This window comes from Corylus avellana, chromosome 10, assembly GCF_965113065.1.
Source record: "Corylus avellana chromosome 10, dhCorAvel1.hap1.2, whole genome shotgun sequence".
Lineage (NCBI taxonomy): Eukaryota > Viridiplantae > Streptophyta > Magnoliopsida > Fagales > Betulaceae > Corylus > Corylus avellana.
In genome coordinates, this window is record NC_142499.1 from 4,262,442 (window position 1) to 4,286,073 (window position 23,632).

General features: G+C 35.3%; 2 protein-coding genes across 3 annotated transcripts; both read right to left on the reverse strand.

Annotated features, from left to right (window-relative positions):
• Nucleotides 1-1,038: 1,038 nt before the first annotated feature.
• CPK32 (calcium-dependent protein kinase 32) lies at nt 1,039-5,599 on the reverse strand. The gene is made up of 8 exons (XM_059606440.2): nt 4,594-5,599; nt 3,525-3,648; nt 3,278-3,421; nt 2,971-3,123; nt 2,721-2,836; nt 2,430-2,597; nt 1,860-2,093; nt 1,039-1,385 (listed from the first exon to the last, which is right to left on the reverse strand). The coding sequence occupies exons 1-8, from the start codon at nt 5,101-5,103 to the stop codon at nt 1,239-1,241; spliced, it is 1,596 nt and encodes a 531-aa protein (XP_059462423.2). The 5' UTR covers nt 5,104-5,599; the 3' UTR covers nt 1,039-1,238.
• Nucleotides 5,600-11,672: 6,073 nt separating this feature from the next.
• SVR3 (elongation factor family protein) lies at nt 11,673-22,468 on the reverse strand. 2 transcript variants are annotated; one of them, XM_059606943.2, is made up of 14 exons: nt 22,130-22,468; nt 21,788-21,897; nt 20,248-20,451; nt 18,756-18,932; nt 18,228-18,377; nt 17,127-17,216; nt 16,443-16,577; nt 16,144-16,260; nt 15,685-15,836; nt 15,529-15,613; nt 14,910-15,004; nt 13,697-13,862; nt 12,894-13,089; nt 11,673-12,199 (listed from the first exon to the last, which is right to left on the reverse strand). In XM_059606943.2, exons 1-14 carry the CDS (start codon nt 22,350-22,352, stop codon nt 12,066-12,068), a joined length of 2,034 nt encoding a protein of 677 aa, XP_059462926.1. In that variant the 5' UTR covers nt 22,353-22,468; the 3' UTR covers nt 11,673-12,065. The 2 variants fall into 2 exon arrangements, with proteins under 2 accessions (XP_059462926.1, XP_059462927.1); XM_059606944.2 differs by lacking the exon at nt 21,788-21,897 and having other exon boundaries at nt 22,130-22,212.
• Between the last annotated feature and the right edge of the window lie 1,164 nt (nt 22,469-23,632).

A 23,632-nucleotide genomic window follows, 5' to 3' on the forward strand; every position in this document is an offset into this window, starting at 1 on the left:
GCTAAACTACCCCTGAAACTCATAGGAAGTGGCCAAGCCACGATGACTACCGCTTTTTCTTCTTCTTTTTTTTGGTTTTTAGTTTTTTTTCTCCCCCTTTTTTTCTAATTTTTAAGAGTATTTTTGTCTTATTAAAAAAATAGTCGTTTTTGTCTTTTTGCTGGCTTTGAAAAACATTAACTTTTTTTTTCTTTTTTTTTTTGTGTGTATAAACACAAAAGTTCTCTCCAAGATCCTTGGATAGGTGAGGCTAGGCTACATCGCTCGCCATTAAATCTACTGCAAAGGAGAGGATAATTTGCAAATTTTAGTTTATGCCTTCCACAACCTGGACCTCTCGTTGGATTGACAACTAGAATCATTCATCTCAAAGCTCGTCAAATATCTCTAAAGCTCGCCAAATTTTGAACCTTTTCTAATATGGTCTTTTGTAAAGTTCATCTCGCCAGATATCTCTAGACTCTAAAGCTTGCCAGATTTTGAACCTCTTCTAGTATGGTCTTTTGCAAAGTTCATCGCGCTACTAATTGGCCTACACACAATCTCGCTAGATGAACCGCCCACTACTTGTCATTGTGGAAGCGTTCCTACTTCGTCTTTTTTATTAGTTCTTTTCTTACCCTTTCTCTCTCTCTCTCTCTCTTCTTTTTTCTTTTTTCTTTTTTTTCTTTTTTTTTTTTTTTTTCTGTTGTTGGTAAGATTCATAAATATCCTGTGTTAGAATCCTAATCCTTCAAGATTATGAATCTTACTTTTAGGATAGTGATTTCTAGAAGTAATATAAGTGTTCTCCAGTTTATTTAAAGTTTGGGGGGAGGAGGGGGGGGGGAGGAGAATATATGAAATACTTCCAACAATGCTTTCAGCTGTATCTCAATTAACATCCACATTGAAATTCACAAGCTACCAACCCACCCAAAATGCCATATTATACTTCGAAGAAATATGCCAATTTAACATATTTACAGCCACAAATAACAACTTCCCCAACCTTCAACCACTCTTCTTCCCAGTAACTCCGACAACAAACAAAAGAAACAAAAGAAACACATTCCAATTCAGACATGGACACCCCCCCAGGTCCATGTCCTACTAATCCCCCCAAAAAGGGTTTTTTAAAAAAATAATAATAATAAAAAAAAAAAGGAATTGTGAAAACAAAAAGGAGGAAGATTTTTTTTTTTTTTTTAATATGCATCTTTCCAAGAGTAACTTGCCATTTGTTGACTCCATCTACACTAACTGTTTGTCTCTAATGATCCATCCTTCATCAATTTCAAACTGAGACTGTTGAACCGCTCTCGTGAATACTGCCTCGACGCTTTCCTCCAATCCGTGCCTGCCTTCATCATTGTGGCAAACTCGTCGTAACTTATTCTTCCATCCTGCAAGTTTAGGGAACAGGATTAAGGGCGGTTTTAAGCATGCAATAATGTGGCGCTAACGTAATCTCACAAAATATAGAATCTACTATTGGTAACCCCACAAAAGAGAACAAACCCCCGAGTTCTTCAAAAAGGAAACATTTTTTACAAGAAAAATCTTTGATTTAGCCATTTTATCATGCTAGTGTTACCCAAAAACATGCAAATGTATGTAGGTGATCTCCGTATGTAGAAATTCTATAAATTGGGGATACCATAGCAGATTATAATAGTTTCACTGATTTTTTGCTTAAAAAGGTTTTGTACCATAATTCTGTATTCTGTGTAAAAATCTACATACTTAAATCACATCTTATTGCCATCCAAGCATATATGCCCACTCTAGATTATGAATAGAATATGCTACTTTGCATAAAACAGTGTAAATAAATAGAAACTAGTAACAAAAATATTTTTTAAGACAATGTGACCAACCTTGTCTGTGTCCACATCATGCATAATGCCATTAATGACTTCTTCACCGTTTGTCTCAATGTCATCAGCTAAGGCATCTTGTAGCTCCTCAATTTCTATATGACCGCTCTGGTTTCGATCAAAGAATTCAAAGGCTTTGTGAAGATGCTTTTCATCATCGCCCATCTTTCTTAAGTGAATAGAAATGGCTACAAATTCTCCATAGTCCAGATATCCATCCTTATCTACGTCACCCTGCAAGAACAGCCTCTCATTATTCCCAAGATTACAAATTGCACATAAATTAAGCATGATGAGTCTCCATGCTTGTCACCATTCAAACACTCGTATCTATAAAACAATTTTTTGACAGAAAAATGTGTTCAGTGCAAGTGGAAAACACTAGTCATATTGCTCATTTTTGCATTTAGTTTGACATATTCCAATCAGAACTTAAAAGGCACCTCAAATAAGATAAAAAAATATATTTTACAGACATTTAATTTTGAACCCATCAAGCTAAAATATTATCAAGGTACCGCGTTAAGCCTAAATATGGTTAAAAGATCTCAAATGCAGGGTATTACTTACCGCTTCCATTAGAATTTGAATATCTGAATCAGGAACCTGATGGCCAAGTTTGTGCAACCCTATTTTTAGCTCATCCTTGTTAATCTTGCCTTTATTGTTAATGTCCATCAACTTGAACCCCTCCTTTATGCTGGCAGCTTCTTCCACTGACAAATGCTCAGCAATTACCTGTAAATTTGAAATTCAACAAACAAAAGAGAAAAGCACTTGAATGAATCATTCAGCTTAACATCCAACCAAGATCAACATGCAGGACAAAGTTTTCTTGAGCAGAAATTTTTGAGGCATTACCCTTAGAGCTCTTTTCTTGAGCTTATTCATTACAGAAAATTGCTTGAGCCTTGCCCTCACAGTTTCACCTAAAGAAACATTTGGAGCTCTCTTTGCATTCAGTAACCAAGGATGATCTGCATTTGATGAACAAGCAAAAATTACAGTTTGCTGTATTTGAACTCCAAAAAGTTTTAGGAATACATAATCAACTTGATTATTGATAGGAATACAATAGGAACACTAGCTATTGATTAGAACTAAACATTACCTAGCACTTCCTGAGCAGTAAGCCTTCGCTTTGGGTCGGGATCAAGCATCTTCTTCACAAGGTCTTTTGCATTATCAGAAACTTTAGGCCAAGGATCCCTTCTAAAATCTACAACAGACCGTATAATTGCTTGTGCGACTCCTTGTTCAGTTTCTGCATAAAAAACAACAGATTTTATGTATATATACACACACTTCTCACAAATACACCTATTGTAACACAGTCGAATAGAAACTGTTTTAATGGCTGTTTGGTTTAAAACTTTCACAAAAGCAAACAAATTTCTTTTTAGTCTAACAAAACTAACCTGCCCAAAAAGGCGGGACACCACAAAGTAGGATGTAAAGGACTACTCCAGCACTCCAAACATCTATTTCTGGACCATAATTCCGTTTTAGCACCTCAGGAGCCATGTAGTAAGGACTTCCAACTATCTCAGTAAATCTCTCACCTGCACAAATAACCAACTCAGCTTATGTACATGAAAGGATACAACCAATTGATGGGGACACGAGGAACAAAATAATGAAATGTGGTAGCAAAAGAAAAAATACCAGGTTTAAAGAATACTGAAAGCCCAAAATCAATTGCCTTCAAAGGTGCTGTCTCCTTCATGTTACCAAACAAAAAGTTCTCAGGTTTGAGATCCCGATGCATCACGCCATGCTTGTGGCACATCTGCAACACAATAAACCATATTAAACACGTGACAAAAAGCCCATCTCAAACTTCTTCTCTTTTCCCCAAAATGGAAAGAATATTATTTCAAATGGAATAATCACTTAAAATTTCGGGAGTCTAGCAAATAACACTAGGGCTAAAAAAGAAGCGGGCAAGTGGGACCTGCATAGTTGTGAAATCAGGTACTAGGTAGCTGTTACTAAAAGAGTATATCAGAACAGAAATATAACAAAGAAACCCATTTCACTAATTGTCACATCTGTACATATCTCTAGAACAGTCTGAGCATCATGGATTTGAACAGGAAAGATACTGAGCATGTAGTTGAGCAAAGGTGCAATTCAAATTGAACATCGAAGTCCATTTGCTAAAAGAAAAACGCAGAAAACATTTCATGTTTTGCAATAGCAACAAATGAAACTGATCGCTCATTGGAAAACTAGATGATACGGGTACTCTTTACAATAGAGATGAAGCAAGACGTAAAAAGCATTAGAAGTTACTCAACTTCATCACACAATTGAATTGCTCAAAAAGAAAAACTCTATAAGGGGGAATCCAAACACAAAAAAGGTAATATATTCAAGTCACCAGAATTAAATATCCAACAAGTTCACAACTTATCCACAAGAGCTAACTTATATAAACCTCATCAAAATCAACCAGCCTAAAGAAAAGGAATAAAAAATAGTACTTCAACAGCACTCTGATTCCAGGGAGACTTCAATAAGGCTTGGACTTATTTATTTATTTTATTTTGGCAAGCTTTATTCTTTGTGAGCTAGTTTCGGATTTGCATATCCATCATACAGAAAAAACTATTACCAACATGACCAAATTCTCAAGCGGAAAACTAATCAGCACAACAACACCCCACGTGAACACAAGATCTAAAAAGCAAAAAAAAAAAAGGAACTTCAAAAATTCACCAAAAATACAAACCTGAACAACTTCGACGATGGTCTTGGTAACCGCGGCAGCCGCGCGCTCCGTGTAATGGCCCCTGGCGACGATCCGATCGAAGAGCTCGCCGCCCTCGCAGAGCTCCATGACGAGGTGCACCGCATTGTCGTCCTCATAGGTGTCCTTCAAGGTCACGATGTTGGGGTGCTGGGGCAGGTGCTTCATGATCTCCACCTCCCTCCTCACGTCCTCGATGTCCACCGCCGTCCTCAGCTTCTTCTTCGATATCGATTTGCAGGCGAAGGTATCGCCGGTGGCCTTGTCCGTGCAGAGGTATGTTATGCCGAACTCGCCGCGACCCAGCTCGCGCCCCAGCTCGTACTGGAGCTCGATCTCGCGGCCGGTCGGCTCCTTCAGGACCGAGAGCTTGTGGCTTCCGCCATTGGGGTTGGCCCCGCCGTAGTCGATGGCAAATGGGTTTGGCTTCTTTGTTTTCTTCTCCTTCTTCAGCTCGTCGTCGACCGCTGGGGTTACGCAACAGTTACCCATGGATTACAGGGTTCGACTTTTCTGGGATTTTCGATATTTGGTCAAACGGGGGTGTCGGAATTTAAAGAAGTTTGAGCTGAATATGAAACAAACCCAATCAAAATCTAACGAAATTGAATCTTTCCTTGAGCGAAAAGAGTTGGGTTTCCGAGAAAATAAATCGTAATTGGTACGAAGGGGGGAATATAAGGAAAAACAGAGGTATCACGAATTGGGTATGGAGGGAAATGCCCAGAAATGGATGAGGAATTGAGAGTCAGAGGAGATATAAAAGAAGGGGAGGGGTTGAAGAGGAAGACGATTATCAAAAGGGGAATTATAGCGTGTGAAGGACACCTTGAGAAGAATATGAAGAAGAAGAAGATGGAGAGAGAGAGAGAGAGGGTCAACCCTCTTTTCCCAGAGGCTTCCCTCCTAACCCCGTCTTCTGTGTGTGTCTGAGAAAGGGAGAGGAGGGCTCTTCTGTTGTTTTCCCAAAATGTCCAAAACAAAATTCAAGTGCTTTTGCGGGTGTTTGAATAGGAATATACTTTGTACGAAACGGGTTGTTACTAAAAATACCTCGGCTTTCTGTGGAAATTGCAGGGTAATGCCATTTTCAATTTTCATCTGCTTTTTGTGGTCTGTTTCACATAAACGCCCTTTACCAGAATTTTTCAATCATGACAAGAGAGTATACAACTAACCGATTTTTTTTTTTTTTATTATTTTAATTCTTTTTCAGTTTTTCCGACCAAAGACAAGTAGTAGGTCAATTTGACAATTTCATAAATAAGGCATTTTCATTTTATCAATAATGTTTTTTCTAACCAAAAAAAATGACTGGTCTTTTTTTTTTTTTTTTTGGCAAAATGTGTTGGCAGGTTGAGTTTGGGTCGACCGATTGGATTATCTAACTCGATAGAGGTAAACCTGAATCCAAAGTTAAACGGGTCAAATCGTTAAACTCGAACAGACCCGCTTGACACATTTAATAAACGGGTTACAAACAAGCCGTTTGACCCACTTAGGCTTGAATGCGACATGTTTTACTCGTTTCAACATATATTTATTATATAAAAATATACATAATTTTATAAACGTGTCGATTTGGTCAACCCATATATGACATTTTTATTAAACGAGCCATGCAGGTCAATCCGTTTATGCCAAATTATAACCTAATAATTTTGTATTGAGTTTACGGGTTGTGTCAAAAATTACTAACCCTGGATAGGAGTGGCAATTCACGTGCTCATGTTGGATTCGGGTCGTATCGAGACACATGTATAAGACTATATAGGTCAATCTTAACTCGACTTATTTAATTAAACAAATCAAACCTTTTAGCACTAATCTTCTAATTTTATATTGAGTTCTTATCCTGTTTGCAAGTCATATAAAAAGTTTTTTGCCAATTATTTCGAATCATGTCAAAGCACAAATATAAAACTCCACAGGACAACACTAATTCGATCAATTTAATTAAATGGATTAAACTCTTCAATTCCAAATCTTTAATTTTATGTTAAAATCGTATCGAATTCATGAAACGCGTAAAAAATTGTCAGCCATATATGTAAAGTACACAAAGGCCTTTTGAGTTACTTGATAAATCAGTTTTTTTTTTTTTTATCTTTTTTTTTTTCACTTTCTGAACATTTATTATATGCAAATTTCAACAAAAAATTAAAAAATGAATATATTATTCCTGAATTGAGAACTTTTGTGTACAATTTTCTTAAATAATCGGTTTTTATATTCCTGCATTACTATTTTATATTTGGCATTGTTGCATACGCATGAGTATGGCCATTTCTTTTATTTTAGTTTGTATATGCTAAATTAGACATATAAAAATGATGTTTATCATTATATATATATATTTTTAACATTCAAAGTTATTGATAGATTTAGGTTGGCCAGAAGAAAGTCTATGACCCCGCCAATACATAATAGGTGAAATTGCACTGTCATTGACGATCATTATCAACCCTCAACCTACTTGTTTGAAAAAGGAATTTCTTTTGGGCAATTCATGCATATTTGCTTAAAAACCACATTAATTTACTTCACAAGGAAGAAAACTATCATGATTCAGCTTATCAGGATTCTCTTCATTTCAAGTTTTATAGCATATATTAAATTTTATAAATTTAAAATTTAATATTATATATGTTGTTTTATTATTTTAAATTTTTAAATAACGTAATATCATTAAGTATATATAATAAAACAAAATCTAACTATGAAATACATTATTTTCATTTCAACTTAAAATGAGAAGATCCTATAACTAGTGCAGCTAGATTACGATTTATAAGCATGGAAAAAACACACACATATATATATATATATATATATATATATATATGTATAGCAGTGATTTATATAATAATAGCGTGTATGAACTGTCATGCTCGTTAGTATTATTTAATTATAAAATATTATTTAAACAGTATATATATATATATATATATATATATTATAACACTAGTGTCTATAATTGTTTATGTATGCTAATATTATATAAATCACTGCTCATAATCAATTAATTATGAGACAGCATTGAGGGTCGGGGAAGATAAAAGAATAATATAAGCTAAAAAAAACTATAGGACCACTCCAGGGTGTGGTCAACGTCTGTGCCGATACATTGGTTCTTTCAGTTGGCAAAAGTGGCCTGAACGTTGTTGCAGGTTCTGTACACGTGTTAGAAATTTATTGGTCTATCCATGTCCACGGAGACCTTCTAGAAGCCAGCCAAAAACTTGGTAGAGTGAGTAAATAACACCCAACTATAAAGCTTAAAATTAAACCCCGGCCGGCGGCCACTATTAAAAAAAAAAAAAACCTGTAAGGGCAATTTGATCATTTAAGGCTTTAAGCAGATATTTTAGCCCAATTACTACGAAATATACTCTCTTAGCCAGTTGGAATGTTGGATGACGTCTGTATATCGCTAGCCGTTGGATCTTAATATACCCGTAAGGCGTATTTTATTCGTAAAGCACGATTTTGCCCTTGCCTAATCAATGCATGCACTAGAGCTTTATAAGGAGGGGCATTTGCGTCCAAAAAATTAAAGAAAGGAAAAAAAAGCTCGGCAAAGGGTTTCTTCGTCATTTAGTGTAGACGAAAAAGCTGCCTCAAAAGCGCCGCCTTCGCTCTGAGGTTCGCAGTCAAACTCGGCAATTTTGACTTCGAATACAACGTTAGGGAATCTGAGATCGCTGGTTTGCTTCCAGTGTGGTTCACTTACACGCTTTCAAAAAGCAGGTACCCGATCTAGACTCTCCGTTTTATTGCGTGCTTTTGGATGTTACCGTTAAAAGAAATAAACTTTATCCATATTTTGGTTAAAAAAAATAAAAAATACTTCAATCTTGATTCTTTGGGTTAGTAGTGTGGTTCCATTCATCTTATGATAGGCTCTTATGTCATAAAAAAATTTGTGGGTCTAACTCGTCTCATAAAATTAGTTCTATAAGAGAGAGTTGTTCATTCCTTATATACATGCCTAAGATTTTGTCCACTGGCAATGTATGATTATTTCTCAACACCCTTCCTCACGTGCGCTCAAATTGATATTTTTCTTGGTCCTTGTCACGGGATAAGTAATGTGGGTCCCATTCGTTCTGTGGTAGGTTCTGATACCATGTTAAATTACAAATTATCTCAAAAGCTTAAGTTGGTAGGAATAGATAAATTTAATCAGTTAATCAATACTTTAACATGCTCAAGTAAAAAAAAAAACAGAATTCTGACATATGATACAAATAAATATGGCCGGATATGATATCCTAAAACTCAAGTAGAAGTATGAGTTTGAAAAAGAAAATGATTGAGATATTTATTTTTAATGCTATCTTGAAGAAAGAGGATGGCTTATGACTTATGAAGTAATTTGGCCAATAAAAAACAGAAGAGAAAAGTCGATGAAGTAGAAGTGTAAGTAAGAGCAAAAGTATTGGGGTGGCCAATTTCCAAATACATTGTTTTTAGTCAAAATTTGGCCAAAATCCATAAAAATCACTCCCACTTTGTACTCTCCATTTACAACAGTAATTTTTTTTTTTTTTGGATTTTTAAGAGTATTTAGCTCACACATGTAACGAAGTCAAATAATTTTCCCATTCTTTTATTTTCTCTCTCCTTTGCAACATGAGAATAGTGTCAGTAGGTGCAATGGTAGCGGCCGTCGAGCACACTAAGACAGGTTTCTTGACTTCGCACGACGGCCTGAATTATTTGTGTTTTTTTCTACATGATTGAGAGAAAGATATCATAAAAATAGATTAGTTAAAATAAAAAATTATTTTAATAGAGCATAAAAAGATTTAGGGAGTAGCATATATGGTATTTTTGAAAAGTATGTAATTAAAATAAAATAAAATAAGAAAGTGAATTTTTAACTTGGTAAACTTCTCGTTAGTCTAATGTAAAAAAAAAAGAAAAAGAAAAAAGTAGTACTTGTCTTTTACTTTTGGAACGGTTATGCAAAATTTCTCAACATAGCAGCCCTTATTAATCTCCCAAAAATAACAGTTATTAAGAGGTGGGGCTTAAAAGAATTATAAACATAGGCGGCGTCTACTCTTATATTAATTAAAAATGTTTGGGATACTACAATTTTTATTATAAATTCACGTAGCAGTTCACATGAGAGTTGCGTGATGCCACACAAGTAAAAAAAATTGACAGATAAATTTAATTGTTTAGTAACTGACATGACATGTGTTAAATAGACTACCACGTCAATATATAAAAAACTTGTAATAGAATCGGTCATACTAAACCCTAATTATCTCATTCTTATGAAGATTCCATTGTCTGAACCCTAGAAAACATGGGTTGTTCTAAAAAATATTCAATGACTTTTAATGGTCTTTCTTTTTCGAAAAGTATTAAGTCCTCCTCAAAAAAAAAAAAAAAAAAAAATCAATTTAAGAGGATTCCAGGAATAATAGAATGTTCTGAAATTCGTTAATTTTTCAAAAGCAACAAAAAGAGATGTGTGGAAATTATAATTAATAATTATAATTGTGCTACAAATAGTCATCCATGACAACAATCAATCACAATCTTCTAGTAGATGCATCTAGAATCTGTCACGTATACAAAACCCTCACTATATCCTAAAATGGACGACAAAGCGTGCATAAACAAAGCATATAAAGACGTGCTGACAATGGAGGTTCCATCCATATGGAAGTTCAATTGACTTTATCAAAATCCTCATGATTTGTTTGTTATATATTTTCCTATTTATTGAATTGGCTACTCTCCCAATTGAGTCACAGAATTTTTTTTTTCTTTTTCAATTTAATTTATAAAATATTCATGTGTTGTTTAGCATGTAAAAATCATGTTTTTTCAATATATATATATATATATATTCTTTTAATTCTGTTAGTCATATTAAAAAAACATGTTCTCATTTGCTCAAATAATACGTGATTATTTTATAAACTAAATTGAATGAATTTTCTTGAACTTAATTTGGAAGAAAATTTTGTTGTTAGATAAAAGGGGGCCGACCAAAGAAAAAGAAAATAAAGAAACAAGAATTTTTTAAAAACGCGAAAGAGAATAGTCCTATTTTAAAAACTATTATAAGCCATGATTTTATTTTATTTTTTCTTGGGGAGGTCGGAGTAATGAAAAAAATACTACTAAAACTAAAGTTCAAACGTTATATGAAAGAAAAAAAAAATTGAAATCAGATTTTTTTTTTTAAATATATATATTATGTATTAATAAAATGGCATGAATTTAGAAAATACTATTAAATTATCTTTTTTTTTTTTTTTTTGAATTGGCTATTGTTATTTACTTATGACAACTACCCCCAAAGCTTTTCTCTCTCTTTATTTTTTATTTTTTATTTTTTTTTAGGGAAGTTCCTCGTTGGCTGCATGAGTGCCAAGTCAAGAATGGTATGTAGAGAATTCTTCCTCCAAGTTGTACACAGCATAATGCGTGGCGCAACTATTGACATGTTTCTCACTGAAGAGATTGTGAAGAATGCTCAAACGTCAACCAGATCCATTTCATATTCAAGGTCTCCTAGAAGGTCAAAAGGAAAATAGAGGAGAAGAGGTCTATAATTGACTCGGTCTACATGGCCGTCGCACTCAGCCCATCTAGATTCATATACAGCCCTTCTCTTTCCATTTATTCAATAATTATGACAAACTTTAAATTGCAAAAAATGCATTTTAAAAAAAATCACTTTTCATTAACCGTGTTTTAAAAACATGCTTGCTTTTTTTTTTTTTTTTTTTTTTAAAATAATACATTTTGAAACCGCTAAACCAAACAAAAGATTAATCCATGTTTTGGACCCAATAGAGGGGCAATCCAACTTGCATATGTTGGATCTTAATGAGCTTGGGGCTCTAAACGAGGTACATCTATTGCTGGTTGAGAAAACTGGCGTACACGTTGGAATTGATGTCATTGGCTTTGGCACCTTCAATTCTTGGTCATCGAATCCTCAGACTTGGATTGATTTCCCACTCTGACTCTCACCTGCTTCAACGACTCAATAGAATTTAATCCTTGACCTCGGATTTTCCACCCTCAAATTCATTAAAATGCCAAACGCCCCACAAAGATTAGAGTTGGTCTTTAAATAGTTGCAGCTAGCAACAAAGAATAAATTAAGAAATGTAACCTCAATGTTCACAGCCAAATCATATTTTCTTGGGCCCATTTCCTAGCAGCAGTATAATTCACTATTGAACATCCTCATCTGTTATACAATTTTTTTTTTCATGTACCTCATCGTTCTATACAGCCATCATACAAGTAAGCAAAACTTCCTGTACCTTTTTATCTCAAACATTCGAGTTAGCAACATTACTATAAAACCGGACGATTTTAGGATGTGGAGAGTGAGAGGAGATATCTAATTGCAAAAGTATGCGGCTTCGATGAATTGGGATGAATTTTCCAAGGATGTTATGTATACTTGATGTCTATCTTGTCCTCTTTGTGATCTTCGGGTTTTTGCACATTCGGATACTTGATGGGGTCACCTCCACCAATTCATCCTCTTGAATGTACTCAATGCAGTCGTCCAGGCTATAATCCAATGGAGTATCAAGAACCACTGCATACAGAGAAAAACATGGAGTATTAAAATGCAATAAACCAAGCCTTGTTTTGCTGCAGATGTATGAATTTATTTAAGGTTTAATGAAAAGGGCATTAAACGAAAAGACAATACCACCACATCGTGAAATAATGTTGATTTCAGTTGATTATTGAACTCAAAGCCATTTACAAAATTTTTTTCCTTGGTCTTAAAATTATTCATTACACATCCTCTATAAACCCTTATTCATGGATTATGACATAATATATCAGTTTTTCCTTTTCGAACAGGGGGACAAAAAACAAAACAAAAATTACCGAGTATATGGTTGACAAGCACCCAAAAAGTTCTTAACTGGGGTTGCTCCATGTTTTCTTCATCGAGTATTAATTATTAAATAGCAGCACTAAAAGAAGTAGATGGAAGACCTCTCTAAGAACAAAATGATATTATTTTACTGGGAAATCAAATAATGCAGTTTCTTAAAGTCGGGTTAAATATTTTGGATCTATATGACATAGGGTCAATATGGCAATAAAAACAGCAAAAGCGTGATCTTGTTCTTGCATTTCGTTTTCTAAAAACATATTTGACTCAAACTTCCCAGTAAAGATTAAATGTAAAACTTGATGGAAAAATAAAAGCATCCAAATTCATTTTTTAGTGCAACATAAGGGAGAAAATATAATGAACTACATATGCTTCTGACCTGTTTGCTCCTTATTGGAGCGTATGTTTGTTGCAGCCTTTTTCTTGCACACATTAAGGGACAAGTCCCCAGGCCGCTGATGAATGCCTACAATTTGACCTTTATAAACCTCTGACCCAGGACCAATAAACATCTGCCCCCTCTCCTGTGAACTAAAAAGGGCATAAGAAGTACTGGTTCCATCCTCAAAGGCAACCTGAAAATCAATTTCATGTGATTCAGTTTGGCATTATTGACATCAAACTTCCTAAAATTCATGGGAATTCCATTGCATCACAACAAATATAAACAACGATTTTTTTTTTTGGTGATGTCGGGGAACCTCTCCAAGGCAGAGCCCCTCGGACTCACCCTTGCAGAGTAAACCCCGGTCCCGTGCACCGTACCCTCAGAAGTTTTTCTATACGGAACTAGTTAAATCGCTGGCTTTTCACTAGGTGATGTGGCCCCAAGGGATTGTTTTCACCCATAAGATGTTGAACATTGGACCTTGAAAGAAGCAAACCCTCAAGACCAAGGCCTTCACCACTTGGGCCAACCCCTTGGGGTTAAAAGAAAAATACAAGGCATGATTATGGTTGTAATGGTCTTTTATCTTTGGACGAATTAATAATATCTCAACACAACTGTTTTGATTATTTTTCCTCAATAAAGTGGTAACATAGGATAAGCTACTGCAATAAAGTAATTACTGATGTCACTTCTGTAACTATAGCAAAAGAAAGATAACCGGAGGCTTTCACCATTAAGATCATTTCCATAGATGCAATATAGGAAACAATCTAAATTTTTTATGAAATTACCAGTGACCCCTGATCCCTGGTAGAAATGTCACCAGCCCAAGGTCCATAGCTGTCAAATATTGTGTTGAGAATTGCTGTGCCACGAGAAGCTGTTAAAATTGCATTTCGCACTCCAAGAAGGCCACGAGTTGGAATTTTATATTTAAGTAGTGTTGTTCCTTCCGACCTAGTACACAATTTTGCAGATAATTAGATCATCGTCACAAATAATCAGGTGCAAATTCAAGGAAGAACTGCCATTATTCACCACTCTGGTGATACAAGTGAAATGGGCAGCAAATTAGTACACTGCGCAGACTGTTAAAAGAGGAAAAACTCTGCACCATCAAATTTATGCTCGTATTAATGAACCATCAAAAGTTAAAATCTAACATAGCAGTAACAAATAATTGAATGCCATCAATTGTGTCCACAAATGAAGTGAGGATGCATGCCTTGTTTAATATAAATCTTGATAAGTGGATACAAGTCCAATACTCTCTATGGCACATTAAGAAATTATTGAAACTGTTCCGAACAATAGCCGCTAAGCAACAAAAAGATACCAATAGCAGAATCTGTTTTGTTTTTTTTTATAACGTAGGAGAACTTTACTCAGATTAATTGCACGTCGCAAATACATACTGTACAACAATCATCACCGTTAATCAAACTCCTACAGGTAACTGACTCCACCAGCCAGAACCAGTTACCAGGTAACCCAGGAGCTTTCACCCCTGACGGGCTAAGCAATTTATCCTCATGCCCAGGAAGCACCAATAGCAGGATCTATTAGGGGAAGGACATAGATATTAATATCAGTAGAGTATGGTGCTAAGGGATCTCGCTTAAGATTTACATATTATGGGCTATTCTATCCTTACTGGTAGAGGAAGAATATGAATTCATGAATACATACACCATGACTGTGACTGAGCATAGACATGTGTACAATGTATATATACCCAAACATGCATTTACGAAGTTATATCTCAACAATCTATTCTGATGCTACAAAGTATAAACAATCTATTCTGACGCTACAAAGTATAAGCTTTCTTTCTTTCACCTCAACCCCCTTGCATAGGGACACTGGTAGTGTCTTAAAAGACAATCATGAATGCACATTATTATTATCTTCGTTTATGCCATAGCTTATAAAACTTATCCACTGAAAGATGGAAAATTTAAAGAGAAAAAAGAGAAAAAAAGAAAGAAAGAGAATTTCACATACCCAACCCCTTCCATATCAAACATCTGCCCACGCCTTTTGCCGAGAAGTTCAACCACAGCCCCCATGTGTTCTTCTGGCACCTCCACAGTGGCAATCTGCAAGCAATCCACATGTTAGGAACAAACGCTTTCAGAAGAGTGGACATGATCTTTTATCAACAGAGATTGCAAAAGTGAAACACATTGCCTCATTAGTTACCAATTATATATAAATGCTAGTACTACATGCTTTTTTCTGATTGCTATTCTCTTAACCCATGTGCAAAATGCACAGGTAGTCACTGGTATCCAGGCCAATTTTAATCAAATTTTAATCTCAAGGAAAAAGAAAAAGAACAAAAAAGGAAATTCTTCACTTCTGTTTTCTAGCAAAGCCTTCGCATACCCAAATATCAAATTGTAGAAATTTCAGACCATTACATGAGTATCAATATTTTTAAGTAATCTATGCACATCTCAATTATTTAAAGTGGATTACGAGAAAGAAAGCACAAGCATGTTGATAAAAGAAACATTGAGTCATATTATACCTATGTCAACTACAAAGTATACACATCAATGTGTTCTTTTCCTTTTATCCCCTTAAGCAGAAATAAAGGAAACCTCTATCAGAAATTCACCTCATACGGTTCCAACAGCTTGTCATCCACCTTTTTGTTAATAACTTTAGGGGGTCCCACCATGAATTCAAATCCTTCTCTTCGCCTGAAATGCATGATCATTCATAAATATGCACACAGAAGAAATGCATGAGCAACAAAATTGCCTATACTTACATGTTTTCTATCAATATCGTGATATGTAAAGTACCACGACCACTAACAATGAATGTATCCGCTGTTTCTCCATCATCAACTTTCATAGCCAAATTACGCTCAAGCTCACGGGAGAGCCGATCACGCAAGTTTCTGCTAGTAACATACTTTCCCTGAAAAGGAACAAAGAAACTTTGAGTTATAAGGCCATCCCAACACAAAACTTCTCTAACTACATATGCTAAGCAGATCCACAACACTAACTAGAAACAGATAAAATGCAAGATCTTTGCAAAGAGATAATTGATGCCTATCAAATATCAAAATAGGATTACTTAACCACTTACAAAGGCATGCATACTTAATGCAGACAAGAGCTACTAAAGGCATGCATACTTAGCCTTGTCTTGCCTACAAGGCTCATAAAAATGCTGAGGCACTAGGAAAGAAAGCCATGTACAGTGTTTCATAGAGAAATACCTCACGCCCAACAAAAGGAGAAGTATTTATAGAGAAAGCCATTTTGACAGTTGGTTCTTCCACCCTAATTGCAGGTAAAGGCTTCCCAGACGTTTTATCAGCAATCGTCTCGCCAATCTGAGTAAAGAATTTAGATCAGTCATAAAATTCTTACCAAGATAAGGAAATAATCTATAGATGAAAAATCTTCTAATTTTTAACTAAAAATTATCTTAGAAATCAGGTGTCTGATATTATTAATGAAAAAGAAGTAAGATCAATCTTAGGATGTCAGTTGATCCGAGCAAAACAATATCCACCTGTATATCACTAATCCCACAGACAGCACAAATGTCACCAGCTTCCACAATCTCTGCCGGAACCCTACTGAATTTTTCATACACAAAAAGCTCACTAACTCTTGCAAATCTACAGGAATCTTCTGAGGTGCATACCTAATAAAATAAAAATTAAACCGTAAGTTGTTAAAATATCTTGATAAATTTCCTGTAAAAGTATCCAATGAATATATGCAAATAGCAATTCACTTCTGTACGTGCATTTGATTACAAGAAAAAGGAAAAGCACCAAGCCAAAAACCCAAAGATTCATAGTTGCAAATATATTTTCAGAAAATTGTAGCAAGGTCTGCTGAAATGGAATTAGCTATAAAATAAATATGCAATTTAGCAATCTTTGGAGAAAAATTAAAGATACTTCCCCCACCCTTCCCCCCAACCCACCCCCACCCCAATAGGTGTAGTCAATATAAATCTAGTTTAGCAATCTTTAGAGAAAAATACTGGAGTCCAAATATTTTTACACTTTCAAATAAAAACATGTAGCCAACGCCGATTAAATGTGAGTATTCATATCAATGACAATGTTTCAATCAGTACTCCAAATAATTAGAAATCTTTTGAGGACTAGCCCTTAGTAATACACAATAAATATAAAATGCACAACAAGGCATGGACCATGTTCCTGATTCAAAGCAAACTCACCCTCACATCCATTCCTCTGCGCAGAACTCCAGCATGCAATCGTCCAATGGCTATTCGTCCTTTATGTTCATCATACTCGATATTTGTAGCCTAAAATATTTGTTTGGCAGTGTAAATAAGTTATTTATGTTGAAAATAAAATATATATATATATATATATATATATATATATATATATATATATATAAAGAAAGCAAATTGAGCAAATATAAAACAAATACAAAGCTGAGCTCCATAAGTTGAATTTCTTTATTGCTCATATTAGAGAGCTAAGATGTCAACCGATAATATAAGAATCTAATCATCTGTAATCTCTCCCCAGTTTAGCAGGGTTGTTTAAGACCTATCAACATTATTCAATTATTTTAACATCTGTGCAAGGAATTCAATTATTTTAATCACCTTTACTTGGGTCAAGAGATTAATTTTGTTTGCTTGAACATAAAGGTTTTCATGGAGGAAGAGATGGTGAGGCAAGATTGGAAGTAAGTTTTGCAATCCATCTGCAAGAATTATGATTGACGGAGAGGCTGAAATGGCCAGAGTATATTTGAAAGAGTTTATAAAAGGACTCCAAACTTTCTACGCCATTATCAGATAATGTTCTGAGCTGAAGGGCTATATTATTTCCCTATGATAGATAGTTTTGTTCTTTCTTCTTCTTTTTCTTTGTCGTTTTATTCAAGTATACAGAGGTGGGTAAACACCTTGTACATATGCTCATTCTTCCTTTTGTTAATTAAATTCAGTCCACATGCCACTACTCCAGTGACTTAAGTGAGATAGACAGCGCAGAAAACTGATGGAACAACAGAGGTAGAAATTGCTTAGCTCACTCTCCACCAACTATTCATCATTGCTGATCCCTGTTAAAAATTAGTAAAGACCACAATCGCTTTGACTAGTCTTTTCCCATACTGATATAGAGGTCTAGTATACTGCATGAAACATACATAAGCCCGTAGTCTCAAAATAATGTTCAGCGTTAATCCAACAAAGAGCTGTTATGTAGTTTTGAAGCATTATAAGGTGCCATGTCAAATCCAAACAGGCAACATCAGAGAAACTAAATAAAAAGCGATAGAAAGAATAACCACTAACAAGCATTTGCAGTGCACCATCTTCAATACGTGGTCCAGGTATGCATCTGATTATAGACTCAAAAAGTGGGCCAAGATCTTCTGCCAAATTTTCAGGTGATAATCCTGCCTTTCCCTTAATACCACTTGCATATATTGCTTGGAAATCACACTGCAAGCAAAATGAAAGAGCAATTTCATTAAACCTTAGATTTAATGATAACATGGGAGCATTCATGAGCTTTAATGACAAAAGATATAACTTATGAAGAGACATTGTCTAGAACCACAGTTTTTCTTTCCTATTCACCTCCAGATTTCCAATTGGGCAAGGAAAGACTTTCTTCACCCTCATTATCCACAATAACTACCCAATAATTCCTACTACAAAAATGGACCATTGTGGTTGAAAGACCATTTTGATGTCCCAAATTTATCCGTGCAGGCATAGATGGCGCCAAAGTATGGCTTCAGGTTTGAATAACAAAAAAGTTTGAACTTAATATGAATCACATATTTCACATTCTTCACAATATAATAAAGCATTTACCTGTTCATCCGTCGCATTTAATTCAATAAAGAGTTCAAAAGTCGAATTGATGACAAAATCAGGACGTGCAGAAGGTCTATCAATCTTATTGACCACAACAACAACAGCATGGCCAAATTCTAGGGCCTTCTTTAGAACAAATCTTGTTTGAGGCATTGGACCCTCAACAGAATCTACCTACAAAAAGGGAGAAGAAAAGATAACCCGGTAAGAATATCAAAAGGTGTAGCATAACAAGGCAAGCCGATTAAAAAAAGTACAAGCATGGAGAAAATTCTCCCAAGAGATCATTTGTAAGAAGAAAAATCTATTTTGGTGTGATAATCAGTATCCATCAGTTTGAGAATCGAGCACTTCTATTCTTGTAAAAGAGAGAAAAGTATGCTTCTCAAAAGAGATGTTCAATTTCCTATGAAGAAAAACCGTATCCAAATAAAGATAACTCTTATGACGTATAATCCACAAAACTATCCATTACAAACCCCATCTTGAAGCATTGACTAATTCCTAGATTCCAGCACTTGAACACAATGGGTAGAAAGTAATTCTTTAAAAAAATATAACACGGTATAAGCACTAATCTCAAACTCCTATTTTACGAGACTAAAGTAATTTCTGTGAGGATTTGTATGCCCTTGTCTATCACCACAATTTACACAATGACTTCTTCAAGACTGAAAACCAATAAAATTAAAAATGAAGAATACCTTTTAAACCAGTAAATCTTTCTAGAGTATTGGGATATTTATAAAAAAATCAAACAGAAGGAAAAAAATAAAAGGCCGGCTGAAGTGGACATATATCCATAGCACATGAGTATTTTTTTCTGCTTTTTTTTTTCAACTCCTCTTCATTAATTACTTCTCATCAAATTGTTGATGAGAAATGGCCAAAGGTGCAGATGAGTGGAAGGAAAAAAATGCAAATTCCAAAACATAAACAGCACAACAAGATCCATCTGGAAAGCATTAAGCTTGTCCTAACAAAATTGATATTTGCTCTTGGAGGGTTTTTATGATAGAAATTGAGAACTACTGAAGTCCTAAGGAGAGGGGTATGGACACTGTATGACTATGAGGCCAGCAATCACAAGAACTCTCTCTCTCTCTCTCTCTCTTGGAGGGTTTTTATGATAGAAATTGAGAACTACTGAAGTCCTAAGAGAGGGGTATGGGCATTGTATGACTATGAGGAGAGCAATCACAAGAGCTCTCTCTCTCTCGTACTATAGTATGCATCTGGATATTGGCATTTACGGGGAAACTCAAAAGGGTAAGCCTGAATTTGTTCAAGCATTTCAAAAAATTGTGGTTCTGTCATCCTGGAAATCCGTAAACTGTCTATTACTTGATTTATTTTTTATTAGCCAATGACATATAACAGCCACGATGAGACAAATGTCAATATCAATCACCAGAATCATTAGTACATAGTCACAAGGTTAGAATGCATATTATTCCCAAAAAAGAAAAAAGAACGTTAAAAGAAGTACCACTAGAAGAACCCCTTCCACCATATTGAGGATGCGTTCCACTTCCCCTCCAAAGTCAGAGTGCCCTGGAGTATCTATTATATTGATCTTTGTATCTTTAAAAGTGATAGACGTATTTTTGCTTAGTATTGTAATTCCTCTTTCACGCTCTAGATCATTTGAGTCCATTATCCTTTCCTGTACAAATTGGTTGTCACGGAAAACCTGCACAGAAGAATTAGAAATGTATTTTAGTAAGATTCATCATTTTCTCCTTAGTATTTGGGAAGCGAGGCGGGGAAGTTTGATTCTCCACTTCACAATTATAAGTTACAAGTGGCTAAGTGCACTCATATTGAGTCAGTCAAAAAGCTATTTTGATTAGCCCTATAGCAAAAATTCTCAGAAAAGCTCCACATCTAGCCAAACTAACTAAAATAGCTAAAGATTTGTTGAGCTGCTATAGTGCTCCACAAATTTGCCAAGCATTGTAACTCAACAACATAATTTATATTAATAAAAAAAAGTCTTGTTCTCTCTCTTATTTTGGAATAGTGAAAAGTGATAAGAATATTTTAAATGGAATAGTGAAAGTGAATAGCGAAAATGTTGAGCTGGATGTAGGTGCTTTGAAAAAGTGTGTAGCTAAAATAGAAAAAAGTGTTCTTTAACTAAATATTTGCTGAGCTGGATGTGAATGTCTAATAACTACAACAGTCTTTACGCAATACCATCCTACTTAGACTTATGATAAATCCATATGATTCTACTTATGTCATTCTCTAAGGTAATGCCAAAATAATTTCAAGTGATGGATTCATGCATCTTTCTGCTCTCTCTGCAGATTCATTATTTATCATTTATATGCCAGCAAAATCAGCACCTCAGAAGCTAACTAGTTGGTACCAAGCATGATATCAGAAACCAAAGTCAATGGGTACATTTATTAACAAGTTTTTCGTAACATATATCACCTGCATGATCTTACCCTGGACCGTTATATATGGTTATTCAATAAGTCACAAGGATTGGTGAATGAATCTTGCTTTGCACATTAAGATTATAATTTAAAGCCAGTCTATTGATGTAAAATGAGAGTTTGAATCTGCAATGTTGGCCATATATGTCATAACCAACCATTTGGGGCTTGCAAGATGAACCATGTGCCAACATTCTAACATGTCAAAAATCACGCTATCATGTAAACTAATTAAATCCAACACAAGTTACACAACCCTCATCTCTCCATACATAAGTTCTAACTCATGCATCTACTTCCAAAAAGGTTATACAATTCAATACCAGCATCAACTTGAGTTGCTTAAAGAATTTACATACTGGGTACTGGGACTTGAGCGCCAAGAAGCATACATGTTTTTAAAAAAGGACATGGAGTAAAAAAAAAAAAAAAAAAAAAAAGCAACGAAATTATAACTACAATCAGCCAGGTTTTGTTTGATATATCAACTTTATTTGACTCAGTGGCCAGACACTTAATTTGAGAAGGCAGCTTGTGGCATTCTTCATTTACACAAGGCATAGATTATTTGCTAGGGATTACCTTTGCTTGCCTCAACATAGAATCAACCAAAGTTGTCTTTCCATGATCTACATGAGCTACAATTGCTATATTCCTTATGTCACCTCTTCTCTTCAACTGGCTTTTCTTCTCTAAGGAAGCACAAGAGAATGAGATATAAGCTACAACATATACATGAACACATGACATGACACACAAAAATTCAAAATTGTTCGTAAATGCATGCTTGGCACATACAAACATACTAAATGAAAACCTACAAACTTCAAAGCATTCCCAATATCGAGATAAGAAGTAGCTACACATACAGGAAAAAGAAGCAAAAAAAAAATTAAAGCGAAAATGGAAGGGCAAGTGAAGTACCGGAGGAGGCGGTCTCTGTAGCTTCGGAAACGGAGCATTTGATCGGTCCGTGACAGGGAATTTTGGAACGGAGCTTGAGAGATGGTTTGGAGGCTGGAGAAGGAGATAGGCCGAGCCCGAAGAGTTGGTTAGAGAGTGAAGAAGCAAAGGGGGCTCTTCTAGCAGTAGGAGTAGGAAAGTTAGGGCTCATCGAGCCGTGGAAGAAGCTGAGCGTCATCTCCATCACTCTCTCTGTCTCTCTCTCGGAGGTCGAAGCTGCTGAAAGAGAGGGAGAGAAGGGAAGGGATTTGGGAAGTGAGGCTGGTATTGTAGTTGGAATTCACACTCCCGAAGAAACGAATGGAGTGGCTATTGTTGTTATATGCTTCGAATATTTCATATACCGGAAGGTCCGCTTTACTCCACGTCGTCCACAGAGGCCTACAATTTCCCAATTTGGTGGGTCCATGGAGCTTGACACACGTTTAAAAATACGTTTCGTTTACTCAAGAAAAAAATAAATATACAGAGACAGACAATTAGCACGTCAATGCTCTAAAAGAAGATCTTGAAGGTGGAAGGCAAGTGGAAATACAGTTAGCAAAGTTGGTGGCGGCTCCTGATGAAAATTTGGAGCGATAACAAGAGAACTTAAAACTTAGCTATCAACTAACTTTGGAGGTAACCCAAAAGATTAAAAAATTATATATTTATAATAGTTGAGGATTCTTATAGGGCAGTGAGCTTAGAGCTCAACTAGACTAAATTTTGTTAAAGCTCAAATCTATATATGAGAAATCTAAAGGACCAAAAGGGCTATTTGAAAAATAGACTCGTGGTAGCGGATGCACATGTGGTACATCCGCTAGGACAATAGTCATAAGATGAAAGAGAGTGGACAGGTAAAAATGGAGAAGAGGTCCGCCCGCAGATGACAGAAGTGGATGGATAGATGTAAATTTAACCTTCAAAACCCGATAGTAAAAGTGAGTACCACCTAAAAATGTATGAGAGTAAAAGTGAAATAGTAGAAATATATGCAACATTATGTATAAACAAAGCCCTAACACTAATTTACACACACACACACAAAAAAAAAAAAAAAAAAAAAGGCCCTAACACTTGAGATATTTGTCAACCAATCACCGGATAAGTTCGAACCTCGACCCAATAATATACGAAGCATACCATAGTTGCTTTGCTTAACTTGCTTGCCTATTGGGATGGCCCAAAGAACACGTGCCTTGAATTTCAAATGAGCAATATGATTAAAGACAAGTATTGGGCCAGCCCACTGTGAATCAAATACCTGGGCCTTGTCATGGCGTTTTTGATTCATTCAAGAGCTATGGGCCCTTAGTTTTCGTTTTTTTTTTTTTGTTTTGGTCACTCAATGGAGTGAGTGTCATTGTGTCAACGGTGAATTAGTTGAGTGCATAAATGTTTTTGTAACAGTTTACAACGTACGGTTTGAAAATAACAGAAATTTTAAAACCTAGTTCATGAAAATATGAATCTTTAAAA

What these genes read in the sequence shown, in the direction of transcription:
- SVR3 (XM_059606943.2), bottom strand. Translation starts at nt 22,352, where the DNA reads ATGGAGATGACGCTCAGCTTCTTCCACGGCTCGATGAGCCCTAACTTT. An exon ending in CTATGTTGAGGCAAGCAAAG is followed by an intron (nt 20,452 to 21,787) that starts GTAATCCCTAGC and finishes TCTTCTGTGCAG; the next exon opens with GTTTTCCGTGACAACCAATT. An exon ending in AGCTGTTGGAACCGTATGAG is followed by an intron (nt 15,005 to 15,528) that starts GTGAATTTCTGA and finishes GATTGCTTGCAG; the next exon opens with ATTGCCACTGTGGAGGTGCC.
- CPK32 (XM_059606440.2), bottom strand. Translation starts at nt 5,103, where the DNA reads ATGGGTAACTGTTGCGTAACCCCAGCGGTCGACGACGAGCTGAAGAAG. An exon ending in TTCAGTATTCTTTAAACCTG is followed by an intron (nt 3,422 to 3,524) that starts GTATTTTTTCTT and finishes TTATTTGTGCAG; the next exon opens with GTGAGAGATTTACTGAGATA. An exon ending in TTCAAATTCTAATGGAAGCG is followed by an intron (nt 2,094 to 2,429) that starts GTAAGTAATACC and finishes CTGTTCTTGCAG; the next exon opens with GGTGACGTAGATAAGGATGG.